The 24117-nt window shown below is 40.7% G+C and overlaps 1 protein-coding gene across 2 annotated transcripts in view; it reads left to right on the top strand.

The window, feature by feature from the left end:
* The window catches only part of LOC144604477 (solute carrier family 12 member 5-like), a 640130-nt gene that overhangs the window by 557640 nt on the left and 58373 nt on the right, over positions 1-24117 (top strand). For both annotated transcript variants that reach the window (XM_078418946.1, XM_078418947.1), the window contains exons 6-9: positions 5998-6128; positions 8062-8303; positions 12788-12999; positions 21962-22129. In XM_078418946.1, coding sequence (XP_078275072.1) covers positions 5998-6128; positions 8062-8303; positions 12788-12999; positions 21962-22129 — 753 coding nt within the window. The remainder of the gene's footprint in view (positions 1-5997; positions 6129-8061; positions 8304-12787; positions 13000-21961; positions 22130-24117) is intronic.

Below are 24117 nucleotides of genomic sequence, written 5' to 3'. Positions count from 1 at the left end.
ATCAGTTCCTGTGGATTGGAGGATAGCAAATGTTATCCCACTTTTTAAGAAAGGAGGGAGAGAGAAAACGGGTAATTATAGACCAGTTAGTCTGACATCAGTGGTGGGGAAAATGCTGGAGTCAATTATAAAAGACGAAATTGCTGAGCATTTGGATAGCAGTAACGGGATCGTTCCGAGTCAGCATGGATTTACGAAGGGGAAATCATGCTTGACAAATCTACTGGAATTTTTTGAGGATGTAACAAGGAAAATTGACAAGGGAGAGTCAGTGGATGTGGTGTACCTCGACTTTCAGAAAGCCTTCGACAAGGTCCCACATAGGAGATTAGTGGGCAAAATTAGGGCACATGGTATTGGGGGTAGGGTACTGACATGGATAGAAAATTGGTTAACAGACAGAAAGCAAAGAGTGGGGATAAATGGGTCCCTTTCGGAATGGCAGGCAGTGACCAGTGGGGTACCGCAAGGTTCGGTGCTGGGACCCCAGCTATTTACGATATACATTAATGACTTAGACGAAGGGATTAAAAGTACCATTAGCAAATTTGCAGATGATACTAAGTTGGGGGGTAGTGTGAATTGTGAGGAAGATGCAATAAGGCTGCAGGGTGACCTGGACAGGTTGTGTGAGTGGGCGGATACATGGCAGATGCAGTTTAATGTAGATAAGTGTGAGGTTATTCACTTTGGAAGTAAGAATAGAAAGGCAGATTATTATCTGAATGGTGTCAAGTTAGGAGGAGGGGGAGTTCAACGAGATCTGGGTGTCCTAGTGCATCAGTCAATGAAAGGAAGCATGCAGGTTCAGCAGGCAGTGAAGAAAGCCAATGGAATGTTGGCCTTCGTAACAAGAGGAGTTGAGTATAGGAGCAAAGAGGTCCTTCTACAGTTGTACCGGGCCCTGGTGAGACCGCACCTGGAGTACTGTGTGCAGTTTTGGTCTCCAAATTTGAGGAAGGATATTCTTGCTATGGAGGGCGTGCAGCGTAGGTTCACTAGATTAATTCCCGGAATGGCGGGACTGTCGTATGTTGAAAGGCTGGAGCGATTGGGCTTGTATACACTGGAATTTAGAAGGATGAGGGGGGATCTTATTGAAACATATAAGATAATTAGGGGATTGGACACATTAGAGGCAGATAACATGTTCCCAATGTTGGGGGAGTCCAGAACAAGGGGCCACAGTTTGAGAATAAGGGGTAGGCCATTTAGAACGGAGATGAGGAAGAACTTTTTCAGTCAGAGGGTGGTGAAGGTGTGGAATTCTCTGCCTCAGAAGGCAGTGGAGGCCAGTTCGTTGGATGCTTTCAAGAGAGAGCTGGATAGAGCTCTTAAGGATAGCGGAGTGAGGGGGTATGGGGAGAAGGCAGGAACGGGGTACTGATTGATAGTGATCAGCCATGATCGCATTGAATGGCGGTGCTGGCTCGAAGGGCTGAATGGCCTACTCCTGCACCTATTGTCTATTGTCTATTGTCTATTTCAAAAATGAATTGTGCAAATTTAGCTTGTATGTTGGATGACAGCAAATGAAGCAAGCTGCTCACTCCAAAGCAGGATTGATCTGGGGAATAGGGCCCTACTTTGGCATTAATTAAAGAACTAATCTGTCATCAAGCCTCATGTGCAATAGGCTTTCACTGCCAAGGGTCTCACACACAACTGATATGGGCCAACACACCCTTGGTATATGATTCCTAACTTTGAAGAATTTCCAGCCCATCTGTTTGAAATTCTTTTTCAGTGAAGTGATGAACTAATTTGAAATAAATGAGCTGCCTTCACCAACGACAAAGCAGAAGGGAGCGTGTCAAGAAGTTATATATCTATATACTAAAATTCTAATTTGTTTGTTTTTTTTCTTCCTGGAACTACAGCCAAAACGATACACGATAGCACAACAATTTTAGACCCACCTTACTCACCGTCGTCCCTTTGGTGCTAATGGAAGAAGTTTCATTGAAATCGGTGTTATGTTTTTTAAGTTATTCACATTTTAAAGTTTAAATCTATCTCCTCGGGAGGGAGGGGGAAGGGAGGGAGGGGGGAGGAGGGATAAGGGGGATTGAGGGGGATGGAGTGTGGGGGAGGGGAAGGGGGGGATGGGACGAGAGAGGGGGAGGGGGTGGGGAGGGGGTGGAGGGAAGGGGAGGGGAGGGGGGAGGGGAGGAGGGGGGGAAGGGTGGAGGGAGGGGGAGGGAGGGGGAGGGAGGGGGAGGGAGAAGGGCAGGGGAGGGGGGGAGGAGGGAGAGGGGAGGGGAGGAGTGAGTGGGGAGGGAGGGGGAGGGAGGGAGGGAGGGAGGAGGGAGGGGGAGGGAGGGAGGGAGGGAGGGAGGGAGGGAGGGGGGAAGGGGGAGGGGGAGAGACTGCCATTTCCTTGTTCCCCATAATAAATAATAATTAACAGAGAAGGACAGATATTTTACATAATTCCTTATAATATAGAATAAAGTCATTCAGCCCATCAAGTCCATGCCAGGCTCTCAGATTAATCTCAATTCTCCACTTATTTCCCTATAATCTGTATTATCATACCTGCCAATTAAAATTCTCTCTGATTTTCTCACCATCTACCTACACAAGTGGCAATTTAGCCAGTTAATTTAACTACCAGCATACCTTGTTGGGGTGTGGAAAGAAACCTGGGAGAAGGTTCAAACTCCACATTGACAACATTGGAATTGAGAATTGAACAAAATCACTGGAGTTATGAGCACCGCATGCCAGCCAGATATCTTCCAACTGCCGCATTTATATCTTAGCACTTTTATACAATGCCCTTCCTTGTAAATGTTATCAACAGCTCACAGCCTACAATGATAAGGGGGAAAAGTATGATTGATGAAAAGTGCACTGATGAATTCAATTAATATTATTTTATCCTGCTTTTCAGTAAAAATAATATCGTGCCTTGCATTTCATTCCATTTGGAAATAAACTTTTCAGAATGAAAAATGAGGCCACGTTGCTGTGGTTGTGATTGCCGTGCAAGAGCTGCTTATCTAGGTCAGTTGAAATTGCTGCAGTGCTGAACTAGGACACTTCCTGGTACAAACCCTGGTGGATGCACGACAGCACAGCCAACTGCAAATTAATTCTGAACTCTTATGGAGACTGGCTGGAGACCTATACAAAAGACACAGTCAGGGTTTTATTTGACGTTCTGGTTTATTGTTTTAATCAATCACTGCTTTCCATTTATCAGGGAATTAGGCCATTGGTATCCTGATTAGAGATGTTCAGTTACTGAAGTCCCTGCTAACTTAAGTGACTGATAAAATAGGTCATGGTGTTTAATCAGTGGGATCTTGGTAAATTTCCAAAATTAAATGCTGAACACAGCAGTGTTCAATACTTGGTACTGGAGCAAGGAAATCAGCTCATGTAATATATGTAACATGGATGACACGTCATTTTAATCTGATTGCAAATTCCTACTATTTAAATTTGGAGGTGAATTCACATTATAAAAAAGTGAATTAAATCATTTGTAACTTACATGCACTAAATTTTATTTGAGTTAATAAAGTCAAAGGAAACAAATATCCAAAGCAAAGGATGACTGACATGATCTATTTTCTGGTCGATTCTAAAAACTTAGTTATGAGGTTTCAATGGCCACATAACATGGGGCTCATTATTCTCCAATGCTTTGAGACTCAGGGTAGGGATATAATGGACACTAGCAAGAGAATCTGGAATATAGTGATTATACTGGTGATACTGTATCTGGGATAATCCATATAGTTTTGGTCTCCTTACCCAGAAAAGAATGAAAGAGAAAGAGAGAGAGGAAGTGCAGCAACAATTGATTGGATAGTTCCAGGGGTGGCGTGTTTGCCACAGGAGGAGAGGTCGAATGGTCCATCTTCACAGTAAGTTGCATCACAAAGGCTGGAAGTACTGTTAAGGATGTTTGCCACCCTTACCATTTCCCCTTCTCTCTTCTGAGAGAAGATACAGAGCTTGAAAGCCTGGATGCACATCCTTAAGAACAGTTTATTTTCTCAGCTAGCAGACTCCTGAACCAATACATCCACTTTCACTATTAACTCTTCCTCATTTGGTTATTCAGTTATTGCACGTTAGTATTTTTTTGCAAAACTTCAGATTGCACTTCAATCTTTGCACCATTCTGTTGTTGTATCTACTGTTGTATCTAGCACTATTATGTACACTGTTTACTCTATGATCTTCATGTGAACAAGGACTTTCATTGCACCCTGGTCGACATGACAATTAGCAAATCTAGATCTGTCTTCTCTACAGTTGCGAAAAATAAGAGGGAATCTCATTGAAACTATCAACATTCTTATCATGAAAATCTAAAAACTGCAGATGCTGGGAAATCTGGAATGAAGCAAAGAATGCTAGAAACTCTCAGCATTTATGGAAAGGGAAGCAGTTAGAAACACAGTTTGAAAATACTTCATCCAACCTTGTGGGGCTCAAGTGCTGGATGCGGAGAGGACAATTCCCTTGGCTATAAAGTCCACGCCACGTTCTCACAATAAGGATTAGGACAAGATGAGGAGAAATGTTCTCACACAGAGGAAAGTGAATCTTTGGAATTCTCTGCCCCAGTGGATTGTGGAGGTGCAGGTCAGAGTTTGATCGATTCCGAAGGAAACTAAGGTATCAAAGGCAGAAGATGAGCCATGATCTTGTGAAACATTAGCATCTGGTTCATGCAATTGAAAGGCCAACTCCTGCTTCTACAATCTTACATTCTTATGTTATTCACAGCATAGCCTGTTCCTCACACACCGGGAAGGGGAGGTGCAGAAAGATGCAACACAGTAAGATGTACTGTGATAAGCAAATAAGCCTGAGGATCAGAGTGGCAGGAGATTCAGAATTATGTTTGTCGTAGGCAAACACAGAGTCATTAAAGTGAAGCTGCTTGTTTGCTGGAGGCCACACCCTGCTGCCAGCTATGTAAGCCACATCACCCTTTACTTACTTTGCACAATCTCATCTTCAATGGCACAAATAGGCATAAAGCAGATGACTGATGACTTGATCCCAGGGCAGGCAGTTACATGAATTTTGCCTGTGATAAGATGGGTGAAAGTGATAGTGTGTTCAGGTTTGTGGGTCTGGCCAATCTCACCCAACTCAGGCTTTGAGATCTGGTATTACTATTGGTACAGTTCTTTTCATTTTCACGTGTAAAACTTTGTTTTACATGCCATCAAAGCACATCATACGTACATGAGTACAACATGCAGTGCGGAAGAGAAAATAAACAGTGCAAATTATTGTTTTGCAGATGTAGAGAAAGGGCAGATTAAAAAAAACATGCACCGGCGACAACGAGATAGATTGGAAGATTGGGAACATATCCTTAGATTATGTGAGGTCCATTTAAGAGTCCGATAACAGTGGCGGGGGGAAGCTGTATTTGATTCTGGTACTTTTAAGGTGCTTTTAAGTTTTTGTATCTTCTGCCCAACAGGAGAGGGGAGAAGAAAGAATGACTGGGGCATGAGTAGTCCTAGCTTATTTTGGCTACTTTCCCGAGGCAATGTGAAGTGTAGATGGAGTCGATAGAGGGACTCCTCCATTTCTGACCTCCACCACTGTACCTATGTTAGATATCTAAGCACCAATGCTCTCTCCCTAAATCACTACAACTTTATTTCTCTCCCATCCTTTCATACGTCCATGAAAACCTACCTGCTTAATACACCTTCAGGTCATCAGATGTAATATCTCACTACATTGTTTGATGTCAGATTTTGTTGCATAAGCATACTGTGATGTACCGCCGGATTATAAAGACACTCTATAAATACAAGCTATTACGTAACAAATTATGAGTTAAAACTTTAATTTGCTTAATTTAATTTTCAGACAAATGCTGCACACTTCCAACATCACAACCTTCAATCTTTTGAATTGATCTCATGCTAAATCAAAGGGCGAAAGTCACATAGGCCAAATGATTTAAGCATTAACAGTCCTCTCCTGTTTCCCTTGTGTTTCCTGCAGCTGGTGGTGCCTACTACATGATCTCACGCTCGCTGGGTCCTGAATTTGGTGGTGCAGTCGGTCTCTGTTTCTACCTGGGAACAACGTTTGCTGGCGCCATGTACATCCTGGGCACCATTGAAATCCTGGTGGTGAGTACAAGCAACACGGGCTGGGCAAAGTAAAGAAATGCATTTCTGATACATCTTTCATGACTTCAGCATGTCCCACGGCACTGTGCATTGTCAGAGTGAAAGTGCTCACTACTAACAAAAAGAGTAAATACCAGCAGAGAATGCGATTCTCACAGGCCACTATGCTTACTGACAGAATCACTGAAGTCAGGAGACTATCAAAGAGCTAAAAGAGCATATACAATCTGAAACTGCTGCAGCCTTGGTACTATAAGCCCAGGAAACATTAGCTTCGATACCTGTACTGATCAACCATCTTGGGTTATAATCTGCCAACGCTTGTTTGAAGTTGACAGGAGTGAAATACAGGAACCAAGTAACCTGCCAATATATCTTTGAGATGTGGGAGGAAACCCATGGAGTCATATAAAAACAATGCAAACTCCACACAGACAGCCTCAAGGTCAGGATCAAACCTGGATCACTGGAACTGTGAGGTAGCAGCATTACCCTCTGTGCTGCCCATGTCTCCTCACATGCCATAGTCTGGGAACCTCCGCTCAAAATATTGAATTGACTTTTGGAGCTGGAACAAATATCAGCATTAATTACTTAAGGAATTATTTTCTGAAATTGGGATTTTTTATATTTAATAGCATTTTATTGCTGAAGGACAAAATCATGACAACAAAAGCTTTAAAGAGTTGCATCTGCCTTGCACTGCCTTAATAACTACAATGTGTTATCAGTGATACTGACCAGAAAAAACCCAGATCTGATCAGTACACAGTGTTGAATTGCAATCTTGGTCAGTAGCATAGAAGTCCACTGAAAATAATCACAATATGCTAAAGAACAAGGGAAGTTTGGAATTTTCTGCTACAAAACAAAATGAACACTGGGCCAACAGACACTTTGGAGTCTACCATTGACACAGTTTAATTCATGTGCGTGTTAAAAGTTAATAAAGCTCGGCCAGGGAATGGAATTGATATGCATGACAACGGTGACCTAATTGAACAGCGGCATTTTTAAGCAAACTTTGGTACGAATGCTTTTTTTTTGAGAATTTCTTTGAAACAAACGTGATTAATATTGTAAATATATAATTAAAACTTTCTATTGAACCTTGATAATGATATGCTGCCCTAGACGTTTCATCCTTTGGCTCAACAATGTTATGTGCTCCGCTAAACTGATTGATTATTTATGCATATGCATAGTGATCAGTGGGTATGTACAGTATGGTATAAAATGGTTCGTTGATTTTACTTCTGCAAAATCATGCTGTATTTATGATCTCCACGTGCTTTGAACACCAGTAAATAACGCAGCCATTGCTGCACCTCCGCCTGGAAACCTGAGATGTGTATTCCCAGACAGGATCCTACTTTTCATTATTGGTGATCTTCCCTTTACCCCCTCCCCCCAATGCCATTGTGGTCCAGCATATCAATTGTATTCCCCATTCTTCATGATATCCTCTGCAACTCCCTGCAAAGTCACCTTGCCCTCTCACTAATGCTCAGGATCCACTCCTCAAACCATACTCCTGTTTAGTCTGTCCACCAAACTTCTTCCCTTTCCAATCTTCACTCTCCACAAGGGCGAGGGTCCATGAAGTAAAGGGTTTGTGAGCACTAGTGTGGATAGATTATTCTACCATTTGCAATACTTGGACCTTATCCATAAATGGGGCCTTACAATGTGTTGACATAGTCTCTGGCACACATACCTACACACGCAATGGAGTTTCCGTCTTACATTAACTCCATGTTCTGATCCAGCCTGCTTGTTCTCATTAATGTTATGTACAGATGACAGGTGAGGGGGCAGCAATGTCTGAGTGCTATCATCTTTGAAAAAGCACTGATAACTATGTTCAAAGAGTATCAACGGAAAGGTGGCAACATATTTATTTGAGAATTCTGTAACCCTGTACTTTTTACAGACCTACATATTCCCTGGTATGGCAATTTTCAAAGCCGAGGAAGCCAGTGAGGAAGCAGCAGCCATGTTGAATAACATGCGTGTGTATGGAACGTGTGTCCTCTCCTGCATGGCTCTGGTAGTCTTTGTAGGAGTCAAATACGTCAACAAGTTTGCTCTGGTATTCCTGGCATGTGTCATCCTATCCATTCTTTCTATTTATGCTGGAGTTATCAAATCTGCATTTGACCCACCAAACTTCCCGTAAGTACAATACCCCAGAGTAACAATGCAATATTTATTAATATTTAAATTGCCAGTCATGGTGCCGGTGACGTACCCTGGGATAATATGAAAGCTGGAAGTTATTGGACATTATTTGAATTCAAAGCATAAGTTTATTCATTCATCTCTATTTTCTGCACAGTTAATAGCCAGATAACATGGACAGATTAAAAATAAAGTGCTGGAATCAGAAATAAAAGGAAAATAACCATTTAAAAAATACAGCAAAATGAAAGGTTCCACGTAGTATATTTGCCTTACAAGCTGCTGTAGCTAATAATTGACCTATTGTAATTCATTCAACATTTCTAGCTTATCTAGAAGGTCCAGGTAGGGATGATTCTCTCATCGTTCCAAATGAAGGGACTTATTATGAATCCTGTAACAAGGGAATAGTAAGATCAGATCCAGATTCTGGACAACAAAATTTACCAAAATAATATGTAAGTCAAAAAGTTCAATGCATTGCATGGCATCGCAGTACACCTCATGAGCCTGTAAAGTTCACCATGAAATGCCCTGCTGCATGAGTAGTCTCATCCAACGAAATACCATCTTAAAATGCATCTGGCTCCAAATCTATCTTTTCAATATAATAGCTATCAGAAAAAGCATTAGGTAATCTACTTTTATCTGGCAGGTCAATCCAACCTAGCAGCTTTTTAATCAAATCCCTTAATTCTTTCTCTCTAAAAATATATCTTTTTTTTTATAAACCTATTTATTCTGCTATGTCCGATGCTCTTTTCTGGTAGATTAATTTGCTATTCCCTTTTCGAAATAAATCATTCTTTTGATTTCTCTTAGTTATTCCATCCTAGCTTGTGACCATTTGATTCTTTGCTGCATTGAACAATTTGCCGTAATCAGCCTTATTAATTATCAATATGTAAATTATGAAATCTGATCTCTTTTCTGCTCAATTCCCATGACCAGTGTATTGGGAGATTGCTTGCTTTCTAATAGATAATGTTGAAAATTAGAGAAATGTCTGAAACTAGAGCAGATGTTCGCAGTGTTTGTTCATGAACATCCCAGTTACTCATACTCAATAAGACACATACACCTGCCTCTCTCCATAAACATCCACAGACCGGTTTGTTTGAGCAGCTAAGACTGTCCAGGGAATTCCTATCAACGACCAGTCATCCTACATCAGGGACACCTAGTGTACAACATGTTTTTATCCTTAAACTATTATTCATTTATTTTCGTCAGCATCACAGATTGCCAGCAACATTTCCCACCTGCTCCAAGATTGCCATGAACTGCATGTTAGGAACCATTGAAGTGGATTATTCACAGTGAGGGAAAAAAGTGCATTTATAATACATACAACTTTTGTAACTTAAGGTTAAGAAGGTCCCATAAAGTATTTTTGAAATAGAGGAACTGTGGTAATCTTAAGATACTAGCTTGCACTGTGCATGGAAATTGCATTTTGTTACATCCAATCCTATTTGCAATGAATGCTAGATAAAGCCAATTATATCATCAGTGTGCTACTTTGGATATTTTGTTCTAAACTACAACAGTGGTACTGGAAGTAATATGTTAGCATGGATTGAGAACTGATTAACAGGCAGAAAACAAAGTGCAGGAACAAATGGATAATTTTTGATTGATTGCTGAGGAGCCTCGGATCAAAGTCTGGAGTTCAACAACTATAATGTATATCAAAGTCTTGGATGAGCAAATTTAAGTCTGCTAATAATACAAAGCAAGGCTGCTAATAATACAAAGCTAGGTGATATTTTAAAATGTTAATAGACACAAAATGCAGGAGTAACTCAGTGGGTCAGGCAACATTTCTGGTGAAAAGGAATAGGTGACGTTTCAGGTCGAGATCCTTCTTCAGACTGAGAGTCAGGGAAGGGAAACCATTACCATTCCCTCCTCTGACTCTCAGTCTAAAGCAGGGTCTCAACCTTAAAAGTCACCTATTCCATTTCCCATGTTCTGTCTAAGGACCCTTCTTCAGACTGAAAGTCAATGAGAAAATGTTAACTTGATTACAGTAGAGATTGCGAAGATTCATAGACAGGTTAATTGTGAGAAAGTGTAAGATAGCATTTTATTCAAGTAATTGGTGAGATATCTACTCTATTGTAAAAATAAAGTAGAAAGTAAGATTTTTTTTAAATTGTAACTATGGAAAAATTTTAACTGAAAGAAATCTGGATAATAATAATTAATAATAATTCATTTATTTTATATAGCGCCTTATCGGGTGCTCAAAGCGCTTTACAAAAACAATCAACATAAAAACAAACAGACAAACTATCCTAACGGAAAAGCGGCGAATAAACAACGCCAGCGTCCTCTCACGTCAGGGTCCGGCAGACAACAAAAAGCACAGGACACACAGATACAATTTTTACACAAACAGCCATCACAGTGATTGCTCTAGGCATACCCTCACTGTGATGGAAGGCAAAGTCTTATCTCCTCCTCATTCTTCTCCCGTGGTGCCATGAGGTGATCGAGGCTCCCAACTTTTTGAAGCCCCCACCGGGCGATGGAAAGTCCCAGGGCCGAGCCGAGCAGGCCGATGAAAGTCCTGAGCCCCCACCGGGCGATGGAAAGTCCCAGGGCCGAGCCGAGCAGGCCGATGAAAGTCCTGAGCCCCCACCGGGCGATGGAAAGTGCTGCGGCCGAGCCACGCAGGGCGATGAAGGGCCTGCGAGCGGGTCGATCATATCTCGCACTTCGGGGCGGTTGAAGCTGCTACGGCTGGAGCTCCCAAAAGCTGGTCGCCAGCCAGGGACCTGCGAGCTCCCGATGTTGCGGTCTGCAGGGCCCACGGCCGAAGCCTCCGAGATGGTAAGTCCAGGCCCTGCGACTGGAGTCTTCAAGGTCGATCCCAGCTGGAGGCCGCCGACTCCACGATGTTAGGCCGTAGCGCGAACGGAGATACGACACGGTAAAGGTCGCATCTCCGTTGAGGAGGAGATTTGAAAAAAGGTTTCCCCCAACCCCCCCACCACCCCCCCACATACACAGAGTTAAAAATAAAACAAAACGTACATTAAACGATGACAGACAAAAAAAACAAAAAAAAAGACAGAGAGACTGCCGGTGAGCCGCAGCTGCAGAACACAGCCACGCCCCAATGGATGACTTTGTAAACAAATCACAAACTTGCTGGTACAAATAACAATTGGGAAAGTGAGAAGTATTCTAGCCTTTCTTATGAAGGATTGAAGTAAAAGAACTAACAAAAGTTGCAGCAATTACTTAGGGCTCAGATGAGACCATATTTGAAGTACTAGCATAGATTCTCCTCTTTATCGAAGCAACAAAGCGTCACCAGAAGGATTTCTAAGATGATTGTATTGTCGTGTCGAGAGAGACCGAGAGTCCAAGCATAAATTCCAGAGAGAGTAGAAGAATATGCAATTATCTATTGAAAATTATTAAGCGGATTGACAGGTGAGATGCTTCCTCTTGAGTCCAGAACCAGTGACCGCTGTCTTTGGGGTTAGCTATTTTGGACTAAAATGAAGAAAAAGTTATTTTCTTGATGTGTTCTGTATGCTTGAAATTCTCCACCCCAGTAGACAATGAGCGCTCAGTTGATGAGTATCAGAGACTGATGTTTGGTTACCAAAGAAATCAAAATTAACAGGCAGAGTGCAGGCATGGTATTGAATAGCACAGCAGCCCCAGAGCACCAATTAACCTGGGTCCCTTTCCACTTACTTTTCTTAAGGGTCTCTCTCATTGTTGTGGGTAAGGGCAGTTTACAAACAGGTTCAGATGGAAAGGCTGCAACTTTAAACAGACCACCATACAGATCCATATCATGGAACATCGTAATCTAAAATGTCAAAAGATTCACATGCTCAGTAGGTTAACCAAAAATGTGTTTTGAAAGTGGAGGCAAAATTAAAGATAAAATAAAGTATAGAGGTGACCAGCAGTGACTAAACCAATGGAGCTGTTGTTTTACAATGCAGCAAATTGATTATACAGTCATGTCAGTCGGAGTTTTAGCATAGTACCTGTCTGTAAAGATTTGTGGCTACCCACATGCAGCATATTACAAACTCTGGAACACAGGAAATAAAAAAAGTCGTTCTTTTATCCAATGAAACCCAAACTAAAAACTACCAAGTACCTCTGCAAACTGTAGGAACTGCGGATCCTGATTTACAACAAATGACACAAAGTACCACGGCAAACTCCTGAGGACATCACCTGCCAGGAGCTTGTCGATTACAAACACTAAATCAGAGAAATTAAACCTTTGAGGTTCAGGGCCACTAAGAACACTTAGCCGTGGTGTAACACATTGGCATTATTTGGTGTTACATTATGTCATCTTTACAGTAACCTTTATGATCTACTCAAAATGACAATAGATTTATAAGGAGGGTTACCATGGGAACTTTTATCAGTGTAACTGAGGCTCTCTCACACTTTATGGAGAACTGTTAACAGGATGCTATCTCTATTTTCAGTGTCTGTATTCTAGGGAACAAGACATTGTCACAGAGTGATTTTGATATTTGCGCCAAAGTGATCACTGTGGCCAATAAGACTGTGACCACCAAACTTTGGCGACTCTTCTGCACGTCTGAATTCCTCAATGCAACATGTGATGAATACTTTGTGAACAACAACATCACCGAAGTACAAGGGATCCCAGGAGTTGCCAGTGGACTTATAGCAGGTAATTGACAATTCAAGGAGCAGTAGAAAGATGCGTTAGCGTAAGGGTCAATTTAATTGCAGGTGGCTTGCGTAAATCAATGGTTTTCAAATTCCTTTCACTTCACGTTGCCCTATTGGCTTCCTTCCACATCTACCCTGGCAATGCAGATCCAGAGATACTCATCATGCCCTCTCCATCAAGTGCAGAGCCAGCAGGCTATTCAACCTTAGATTGTTCACAGACAGGCTGAGGGAACATTCACAGGCTTTAATGGACAGCATGATCAAAAACTCTGCCAATTTGATGCACCAAAAGGTGTTGAGGTCCATTGTAATAAACCCCAAGCTGCTATTGCTATAAACAGCTAAAGTAACTCAGCCCAGAATCTGATCCATGTGCCATGTAGCTTACTGATCATGTCACTTTGCAGACCTTCATCCTCCGCTAACTAGAAGATGCAAAAACAGCCCTCATGGGAATAGAAACATGGCCACGTGCTCCTCCAAGTCAAGCATAGTTCCAATCTATTCCAAGAGTCAACCGTTGATTTCACTTTCAAAACAGTCCTAAATAAAATGACATCCTTCCTGACACTGGCAATTGTAAAACCAATAGAACCCTACACAAACGTTCATTCAATACATTGGTTTTAATCCTGGAAGCAGCCAACTATAACTGAATGGCCAATATTCCCCTTCTACCTGATGCAATGCATTGAGAAAGGTTAAATCAGTTGGTGTTTTTTATGTAAATTGACTGTGAAATGAAATGGTATTACCTGACAGCTTTATCTCCTGTGGCCAATTGCTGACTTGTAAATAACAAAATTACAGGGAGAAAATTAAAGCCTGGTGAAAAGATGTTTTAACCAAATGCCTGTGTCTATGATCAACTTACTAGGGTTGCTTGCAGTTTACTTGTGGGAAAAGCAATTCAAAATGAAATGTTATTTTTCTTATTATAACGAAGCTGTTGAAATCCCAACTTAGTCCAGATTAGAATATCTGAATAGTCTTGTATATGGATCTAAATGTCAACCATTGTACTCTCTTTGAAATCAGTCCGAAAAATAACTCATGACATCCTGATACTGCCACACCCACCTTGACTTTACACATAATGGAAATGAAAGTCCACTCAAAGGGTGAGATTGTGTGCATGTGTGTGTGTGTGTGTGTGTGTGTGTGTGTGTGTGTGTGTGCAAATGTGAGCATGCGCATGTGTGTGCAATTAGAGATGGTATGGTTCAATATCGGAAAGTGTGAGATGTGTAAGTGAGTGATAATACATGTAAATGTAATAGTGCATTTGTTGGTAGATCAGATTTGTTGCTGTTTGCATTAATCGCACACATACAAGAGGGCATTAAGTTTATTCCTTAAGTGGAAATAGGTCCTCGGTTCATCATTCCTGGCCAACTAATTGGAACTTTATCATAACTTCCTGAGTCTCCAAACACAAAGGATGTTTTGTTTCTGCTGTACTCACCTTCAAACAGGAAGTGGAGGTCAATCTCTGAGATGCAGAGTGTCAACACATGCAGATGTGCCACTATTCCTCTCAACAGGTTGTTCTAAGATATCCAATTGCTTCCTACATTGGTCAAATTGAGCATTCACCTTAATAAAAGCATAAAGAGCACACTTGATACCTCTTAAATCCGTCAGTTTGGCCAAAGTTCACATGCAAAAATAATGCACTGATGCAAATTGGACAAATAGCACCATGTTACTGAGTGTTTTCATCATCAGAGAATCAGAGAGTCACAGAGAGATACAATCCACACAAATAGACCATTCAGACCACCAAGTCCATGCTGAATATCACAAACGCATTTACACTATTCCCCAGAAAAATCTCATTTTTTATTCTCCCCACATTCCGATTAGCTTCTGATTAATTACACTCCCCCTCAGACTCTGCCACTCACTTACACCTGAGGGTGCCTTACAGTGGCCAATTAACCAACCACCACTAATTTCTTTGGAATATGGAAGGAAATTGGACCATCTGGGGGAAAATGGGACATTGTCACAAGGAGAATGTATGAACTCCCCAAAGACAGTCAAGAGGTCAGGACTGAAGCTGAATCTTTAGTTCTGCAAAGGGGCGTCTGTGTCACTCTACTGCCCTTCTCGAATTTTCAGATTGTCGAAACAGTGAAATATCTTTCAGCTCTGGTCCATGGTTATATTTTAACAGTTTTACCTGTCTCCTCCTGAAGTACATATGGGATGTAATGGCGTGTAAACATCACAGCATGCCAGGGGTGTCCAGGCTTAATTTTCAAAGTGCTTGTTCTTTTCCCCAAGCATGTTCCTACATCCATGAGCAGGTTTTTAATACCATCCCAGTTGATGGATAGAAATGTATTTCCTCAGCTGGTTGCTCCTGTCCCCTTTGACACCAGTGTATAAAACCACATTCCTTGTAGCTCTCTGCATAATAAAAACACTTTGCAACTTTACAGTCACAATTAATAACTTTGGAAGCTAGTTATGATAATCCTGACTTCAATCTGTAGTTGACATGATTCTGATTGTGGGATCTTTCTTTTGAATTTTATTTTATTGACATAATTGCTAGATTCAAGTTATTTAGTAAATTAAATCATGGCTAATGGAAAAAGTAAAAAACGTTGCATAGCATTTAAATATTCTTGCATTTAAATAATTCTATCCATAAAATGCAAAATAATATGAAATGGTGCAATGGTTCAATGGTCCTTTATTGTCACGTGTACCGAGGTACAGTGAAATTTGATTTGCCATACAGTCATACAACAAAAAGCAACAAGATACATAACTACATAAAGATTAAACATGGACTCAAACAGCCACCACTGCGGTGTGTGAGAATCCCCAGGGCACACAGCATAAGCAGAGACCCACAGCCATCAGTTCAATGTCCAGGCCACACACAAGCTCCTTCACCGTGATGTGACCAGAGTTGTACCGACCGCTGTCACTCTCTCTCCAGTCCCTGTCCGCCCGAACAGGTAGAAACCCGCCCACTCTCGCACTAGACTCCGGGATGACTGCATTGAGCCACGTCCCCGCAAAACACTGAGATCACTGCACTCACGGCACTCCCTCAGAGTCCTCACCAGTGCAGGCAGCACTTCCATCTTTTTTTTCGGTGACTTCACATTCCCCACTGTGATGGAAGGCAAATAACTTGTACCTTCTTTCCTCCTTTTCTCCCGTGGTCAGGGCAATCGAAACATCCGCAGTCGGGGCAATAGAAGCTCCCGCAGCCGGCGATCAAAGCCCCTGCATCGGGGCGATCGAGGCTCCCCCGATCGGGGCAGTCAAAGCTCCTGCGGTTGGAGCTCCCGCAATCAATCCCTAACAAAGGGATCGCCAACTCCACGATGTTAAGGCCGCAGTACGGACGGAGATATGATACCAAAAATGTCGCATCTCTGTCGAGGAAAGAGATTTTAAAAGTTTCTCCCAACACCCCCCCCCCCGCCAATCCCCACATAAAACAAAAACTAAAGATACACTAAAACATACGTAAAAACAGACTAAAAACAACAAAAGAAGAAAGGGACGAGACAGGCGGCCAGCGAGGCTGCCATGTACGGCGCCACCCGGTGGTGATGGGCACAAAGTCCAAACGTACAAGTAAGTCCAATACTGTCAGAGAGAATTAACTATCTGCTGCACTATTTTAAGAGCATGAATTTTGCCACTGGTCAATGGTTATATCATAACCAAGATTTCAAAAGGGATAATCAAGACACTTTTGCCATTCCTGTTTACAAATTAGCTCCTGTATTTTTTACATTGTCATAGTGATTCTATTTCAAAAGTGTATTTCACTGAGGCTAATATATTCTAGGATATTCTGAAATGGTGGAAGGTATAATAAATGTAACACTCAAAAACAATAGATCAGCTGTGTCGCCAGATGGCATGGGAACAAACAGATAATCCTTCAGTTGACCTAGAAGATATCCACTGCAGTTTCCCTGCCTTTGCTGCAGTTACTCTAGATAGTCAAACAAGTTATTCACCTGATACTCCGCTGTTATGAACATGCTTCAGGGAAGGTGAATTACAACATATGAGAAATGGGCAAAATTCAATGTGTTTTCAAGCACACCCAAAATAAATTAATTATGTCAGAATTCAGTTGTTCATGCCTGCATAAAGGTTGAAACAAGCTATATTTAACTATCGCTGATGACAAAAGCGTATTAAATTTTTAAGTCAATTTAAACCAACACACTTGAAGCTTTCAAGTGGTAATTTTCTCTCAGGCTCCATTATTCTGCTCCTGGTTATGAATTCAAAATTTGACCTAAATAAATGCTTAAGAATCAGTGCAGCTTCTTCCAGTGTTGCCTGCATTCTATTGATCACAGCAGGTATCCATACATCAGAGTAAACAAGACTATGAATCTCCAATATTGCCAGATCCTTGCCAGGTGTCCTGTATGATTGACAAAGGCATTTTTCCATGTTGTGTAAACTATGACTTCTGGACAATTCAAAACAAACCTAAGTACATTTGGGTGGCGCAGGGGTAGAGTTGCTGCCTTACAGCGCTTGCAGCGTCGGAAACCTGGGTTCGATCCAGACCACGGGTGCTGTCTGTATGGAGTTTGTACGTTCTCTCCGTGACCGCATGGGTCTTTCCAAGATCTTCGGTTTCGTCCCACACTCCAAAGGCATATAGGTTTGTAGATTAATTCGCTGATATAATGTGTAATTGTCCCTAGTGTGTGTAGGATATTGTTAATGTGGGAGGATTGATGACTCGGTGGGCCGAAGGGCCTGTTTCCGCGCTGTATCTCAAAAATTAAAACTAACACTACACTTATTGTACTTGCAATTACACAGGTCAGACCATTGTCACCGGGGAAATGTTATGAATAAAAAGTAAGAGTGATTGTAAATCCCTTAATAATAAAGGTGTATTTTTAACTATTTGTTCTAGTGCGGTGTAGAAAAGCAGGAAATAGATTTCAGGTAAAGTTAGTGGAACTTACTGAGGATAACCAAGTTTGATGAGCCCAATTTGAAATGCAAATCTTCATCAAACCTATCAATGACAAGCAACTTTGTGAAGTAAAGGAACCAATCTGAAAGCCTATGCATGTTCATCATTTATTCAATGCCACACTGCAGTAGCGACCATTCATTCATGAATATCACTCCAAACTGGATAGAATTGCTGCCTACCAGCTCTAGCAGCCTGGCTTCAACCTGACCCTGATTAAGCAAATGGTTAATTATTTCAATAATGAATTCAATAATTATTGAAATAATTATTTCCATAATTATTTCAATACTTTTTACCTGGTGTTGGCCAAATCTCCCCCATTTAGTTTGGAGCATTGGGTCATCTAGTCAATGCCACTGGACTCCTGTTACACCTCAATGTCATAGCAAAAGAGAAGCTAGAAATATTGCAAAATCACTGCACTGTGTTCAGTTCAGCTGCCAGCTAGAAGAATGTGACAGAACTGGAGAAGGTGTCAATCAATCTTACTGTAATTTTCCAGCTCTAACACCATCTCTAGTTCAGATGTAACAGGTGACCATGTTCATTCAGTAAAAGTGGTGAGATGTTCCAAAGATAGCAAAAGACTATTGTGGGAAATTAATTGAAGCATATAAAGTTCTGAGAGGCTGAGATAAGAAGAATAATGTGAACTATTTTTCTTGGCAAACAGATCAATAACAAAGTTACATAGGTTTAAATTAATTTGGTAAAACTATTAGAGGCATGTTGATTATCTTCTTTCTACTCAAGGAGTAATGGGGGAAGAGAATGCACCGTAACGGTGTTGGAGCTGAACCACTCACTATTATTAAAACGTACTGAACAAGCATTTGAAGAATGATAACCTGTAAGAATACAGACTGAGACTAATTGTAGCATTAAGAGCTCTTTTTTAGCTGACACGGACTCTTTTCTGTGCCATTAATGTCGACGCTCCTATCATCAGGGAGGTTTATGATCAATTGGACCGGAGATCAATCCTCAGTCTCAAGAAGGCCATTCTAAGCAGTCACAGCCCTTTCATTCAGTGGCTGTGACCTGACCAGACTCTTTCCTGGCAATGTTCTTTGGTACAGTATTGTTGCCAAAAAAAGCGAGATTAAACTAGTCAAGAGTAGATTAAGTGACAGGGATAAGCTGAATAGGTAATAATTACAGAGTGCGCATTTGACAACATTGTTGCAGCCAGTGAGTTTGAGCCAGGCCCAAATTTATTTCTGTACTTACAGCAAACAAAGTCAGCTTACTTAGAAAATGGAGGAAACAGAACTTACGTCAAGAATTACAGCATGTCCACCCAATAGAAGCAGCAGGCTGATTTTGCACGATAATTCAGTGAGTGGCGGGCAGTGATGCATAAACTTAATTCACAAAAATCAATCTCAGTCACATAACCAAAAAGTTGTGAGGTTGGATTGACAGTAATGTTACCCAATCATCCTGTTCATCTGCAAATAATACAATTACCAAATGTAGCATAACAGTTATTAATTATAAACGCAAGTTGGTGAAATTGGGATCTAAATTAAGTCGTCAACAGTAGCCAAACCAGAATCACTATTTAAAATGTAAATAGTGGTGGCTTTAACTGATAAAATGATATTATTTATCATTTACATCAAAAAGTTTCCTGTCGGTCCTAGTTTCAATGTCTTTCATCTTGGTTCCTCTGGGCTTACAAATATAGCAAAGTCATGCTATTTCACAACAGATGTTCATTTTTTGGCAAGCCACCAGAAATCTGGATATGACATTTTTAATCATTTTTATTGCATTCATTTGCCATTGAGATTAAACCTTCAGCAGTGTGAGGACATGAACTCAGGGTGCAACGGTTGACTGTGCCGATATGTGCATCACCTTAATTTTGTTTCAGTGCTCACGTGCGAGTCGAAAAATGAAGAGTGAAGTGTTAGCTGGAGTATTCAGACAAAAATAGTGACTGAATGATTCCAATTTTCCTTCTCTTGAAGTCTTTAGTCAATTTGATTAACTCCATGTGACACAGACTCTGAGAACGTCATCTAAGTTGCTTCAAACCTATGCACCAGAACACCAGCATCTCATTGCCTCCCTCTACCCCGTCCAACTTCAATCACTACAGCCAGCTTATATGAATGAGTACAATCATCACAGTGTATACTTGAAGATGTGAATATTGCTCATATGTTCAATTAAAACTAAATAAATGTGATCCAGATAACTACTGTCCAGCCAGTTTTGGGCTAATTGGCGAAAAGTGGTATTAGCAGTACGTTCCAGTTATGACCTCTCCAATAGACTGTCCCTGATGCCAATATTGAGTTCCACAAGAATTATTCACCTCTACAACCCATCCAAATATAGGCATGACTGTTAGAGAACAGAGGGAAGCTTTACTCAACATCGTGAACCTTGCTGAGTATTGTGTTCAATGTGCCCATGTCCACCAAGATGCCACATCTACAGTCATCCCACCTGCCTGCATTTGACCCATATCCCTCTAAACCATTCCCATCCACGTAGCACTTCTTGTATCTTTTTGCTAAGTCTTTTAATACATCCTTCAGTGCCTCGATTTTCTTCTACAAATACAATAAATAGAACTGTTCATAATCTTCCGAGTATGGTCACATCAAAATATTTATTGAACAGAACTTCAATTCTCTTTCTCTGGGAAAAATAAAACAGCCTGCAAGTTGCTTTTGTTATGGCCTTATTCACTTCGAGTCATATCTATGGTCATACAGCACGGAAACAGGCCCTTTGGCTCAACAGAAGTTATGTTAAACATATTTTCATTGGACCATTCTTGCAGAATTATCAACAGTTCTATTTGTTTTATTGGGGCATATTAGTCAGCACGGGCAAATTGAGCCAAAGGGCCCATATAACTATGACTCTGTGACCTAATATAGGTCTTTCAAATTGTGAAAGTAAATGGTGAAATTGTCTCCATTTGTTAGGTAGATCTTGAATCTATAATATAACAGAGCCAGCAACAAATCAGGGTGGGAATTCAGAAAATTTATTTTACCCAGATAGTACTGAGAACGTAGAACATCCCCTAAAGTTATAATGGATCATAAACAGTAGCATGGGGTAGGGACCTGTTTCTACACTATAACTTAATGCAATATACTGGTATTGTTACCCTTTGGAAAGTAATATAATCTGCCAATTATGTTACATCTTATGTTTTAAGTTACTAATGGATATGTAAGTTAAACTAATACTTTCCAAACTTAAAAATTTACAGATAAATCTACATATGTTTTCTACTGTGTGGCAGGTCCCACATAGGATAAACTATCCCTGAACATAGTGCAATCCAATTCAGTGCTGCAATCTAATATTTTATAAGCCACACGTATTGCAATCACTCTCCATGAAGTAAAAATCCTCATAGCTCATTCCTCATCAAGAAATGAAGCCTTTATTGATTGTTTTTAAGCTGAATATTTTCAGCAGATTTCAATTTAAAATATTGTAGATTTTTGTTCATCTCGTGTAACTGGAGGAATGTTTTGAATCTCCTGAACTAAGACCATCTTCTGAGTACATGACAGTTTTTGAAATTGATGTAAAGAGTACCATGGTTTCTTCCACTAGTGTTATAACTGTTTGATCCAATGGAGCACTCTGAGCCATGGAGTGCTCCACTGCTCGTCTCAGCCAAATGCTATCCTTAATTGGAAAGCCAAACATAGTCATCATGTGCAAATGTGGGTGGGTTAAACATTCAACAGTCCTGACGAAAGCTGTGATATGCCATCAGAGAAAGAAGGTGGTGGAAGGGAAGTTGTGAGGGAGATTCAGGTCATTAGAAAATATGAATACTTTCCAACTTGACCCAATGACACAACAGACAAACATAGCGGGGTTATTAACATCACTCTGATGTAGAAAATAATATTCCTGCTAAAACAGCTTCATATGAAGACAATCCAGTTAATTTTACCCCTTTATTTTTTCTTTGTTCCAGAGAATTTGTGGTCGAATTATCTGACTAAAGGTGTGATTGTGGAGCATAGTGATCTGCCTTCTGTCCCCGCCACCTCCAGCAAAGTTGACCTGGAGCAACCTTATGTTTTCACTGACATTACATCATATTTCACACTGCTGGTCGGCATTTACTTCCCTTCAGTTACAGGTAAGAAGTATTTTTATGTGGAGATCATGTAAATGGACTGAGGTCTGATTCTATTTGGGTTGAACTCTCACCAAAGAGATGGTTCTGATATATTTTTTATTATCTTTAGCCACAGCTGAAGTGGAAGGTGGCTAATATTGTGATGGTTATTCATGTATGGTTTCATTGTACTTACATATTCTATGATTCGTCAGGATACAAAGTTTTTCACTGAATCTCATTACATGAGATAATAATGAAAAAAAGCCTGGGAACTACAGACCTGTGAGCCTTACACCAGTGGTTGGTAAGTTATTGGAGTGGATTCTGAGGGACAGGATCTATCAGCATTTGGAAAGGCAAGGATTGTTTCGGGTAATCAGCATGGCTTTTTTTTGTGGGAAATCATGTCTTGCCAATTTGATTGAATACTTTCTGAAATGGTGACCAAGAAGATTGATGATGGCAAAGCTGTACATATTGTCCACATGGTCTTTAGCAAAGATGTTGAAAAGGTAGGTTGGTCTGGAAGGTTAGATCTGGATGGGATCCGGGGCGAACTAGGATGCAAAAATTGGCTTGAAGATTGGAAAGAGAAGGTGATGATTGAGAATTGTTTTTTAGACTGGAGGCCTATAACAATAACAATTTTGCAGATGGCACTAAAATTGGTGATATGATGGACAGTGTAAAAGATTATCAATGATTACATCAACTCAGCAAATATGCAAAGAAAATCAGATAGAGTTTAATTCAGGAAAATACATTTTGTTATAATAAATCAGTGCAAGAATTATGAGAATAATTCTTAACACTGAAGAAGAATTATAACAGAAAGATCTATTGGTGCAGATATATAGTATGCATGGAAGTAGCAACAGATGGACAGGGTGGTGAAGAAGATGTTTGGTATGCTTGCCTTCATTGGTGGGGGTGTTGAGTGCAGGAGTTGGGACGTGATGTTACAGCTGTACAAGATGTACAAGCTGTACAAGTAAAAGCACATTTTGAGTACAGTGTACAGTTCTAGTCAACCTGCTATTGGAACAGTCACGATAGGGTGCAAAAAAGATTTAAAGGATGTTACTTGATCTGAAGGGTTTGAGTTATGAAGTTGAGTAAGCTGAGTCTCTTTTTCATGGGTATGAGGCTGCTGGGTGACTTTATAAATGTATATAAAATCAGGAAGGGCTTAGATAAGGCGAATAGCCACCATTTTTTTCGCTAGTCAGGGGAGTCTAAAATTCGACGGCATTGATTTAAGGTGAGAGGGAAAAGATTTAAAACAGACCTGAGAGACAATTGTTTCACACAGAGAATGTTTACATGGAATAATGAGCTGTCAGAAGAAGTGATCAAGGCGGGTACAATTAAGATATTAAAAAAACACTTAGAGAGGTACATGGATAAGAAAGATTAAGGTGGCATAGTAGCCTTATAGCGCAGAGACCCGGGTTCAATCCTGACGATGGGTGCTGTCTGTATGGAACTTGCACATGCTCCCTTTGACCACGTGGGTTTCCTTTGGGTGTTCTGGTTTTGATACGATACGATACGATCATTCCAAAGATGTGCAAATTTGTAGGTTAATTGGCTTCTGGAAATTGTCCTCCCTGTATAGGATGGAGCGAGTGTACGTGTGGTCACTGGTCGGCGTGGACTCAATGGGCTGATGGACCTGTTTCCATGCTGTATCTCTAAATTAAACTAAACTAAAGATACAGGTCAAGCACAGGCAAGTGGGACGAGCTCAGTTAGGCAAGAAGTTGGAATGGATGAGTTGGGCCTATGGGCCTCTTTCTGTGTTGAATAGCTCTGACAATGACTCCATTAGGATATAGAATATAAAAGATTCATCTACATTTTCCAGAAGATGCTTCCAACAGGATTGAAGTTTATATATTTTACATTTTGTTTGATGCCCTATGCAACCATTACAACACCTATACCTTTATGAATCAACTTGATCTGGGTGAGTTGGTTGAACTTCCAAAACCTTTCAGTTTTAT

The sequence above is a fragment of the Rhinoraja longicauda genome, chromosome 22 (genome assembly GCF_053455715.1).
Source record: "Rhinoraja longicauda isolate Sanriku21f chromosome 22, sRhiLon1.1, whole genome shotgun sequence".
Lineage (NCBI taxonomy): Eukaryota > Metazoa > Chordata > Chondrichthyes > Rajiformes > Arhynchobatidae > Rhinoraja > Rhinoraja longicauda.
The sequence above is the reverse complement of the archived record's forward strand: the minus strand, read 5'-3'. Positions and strand labels throughout refer to the sequence as shown.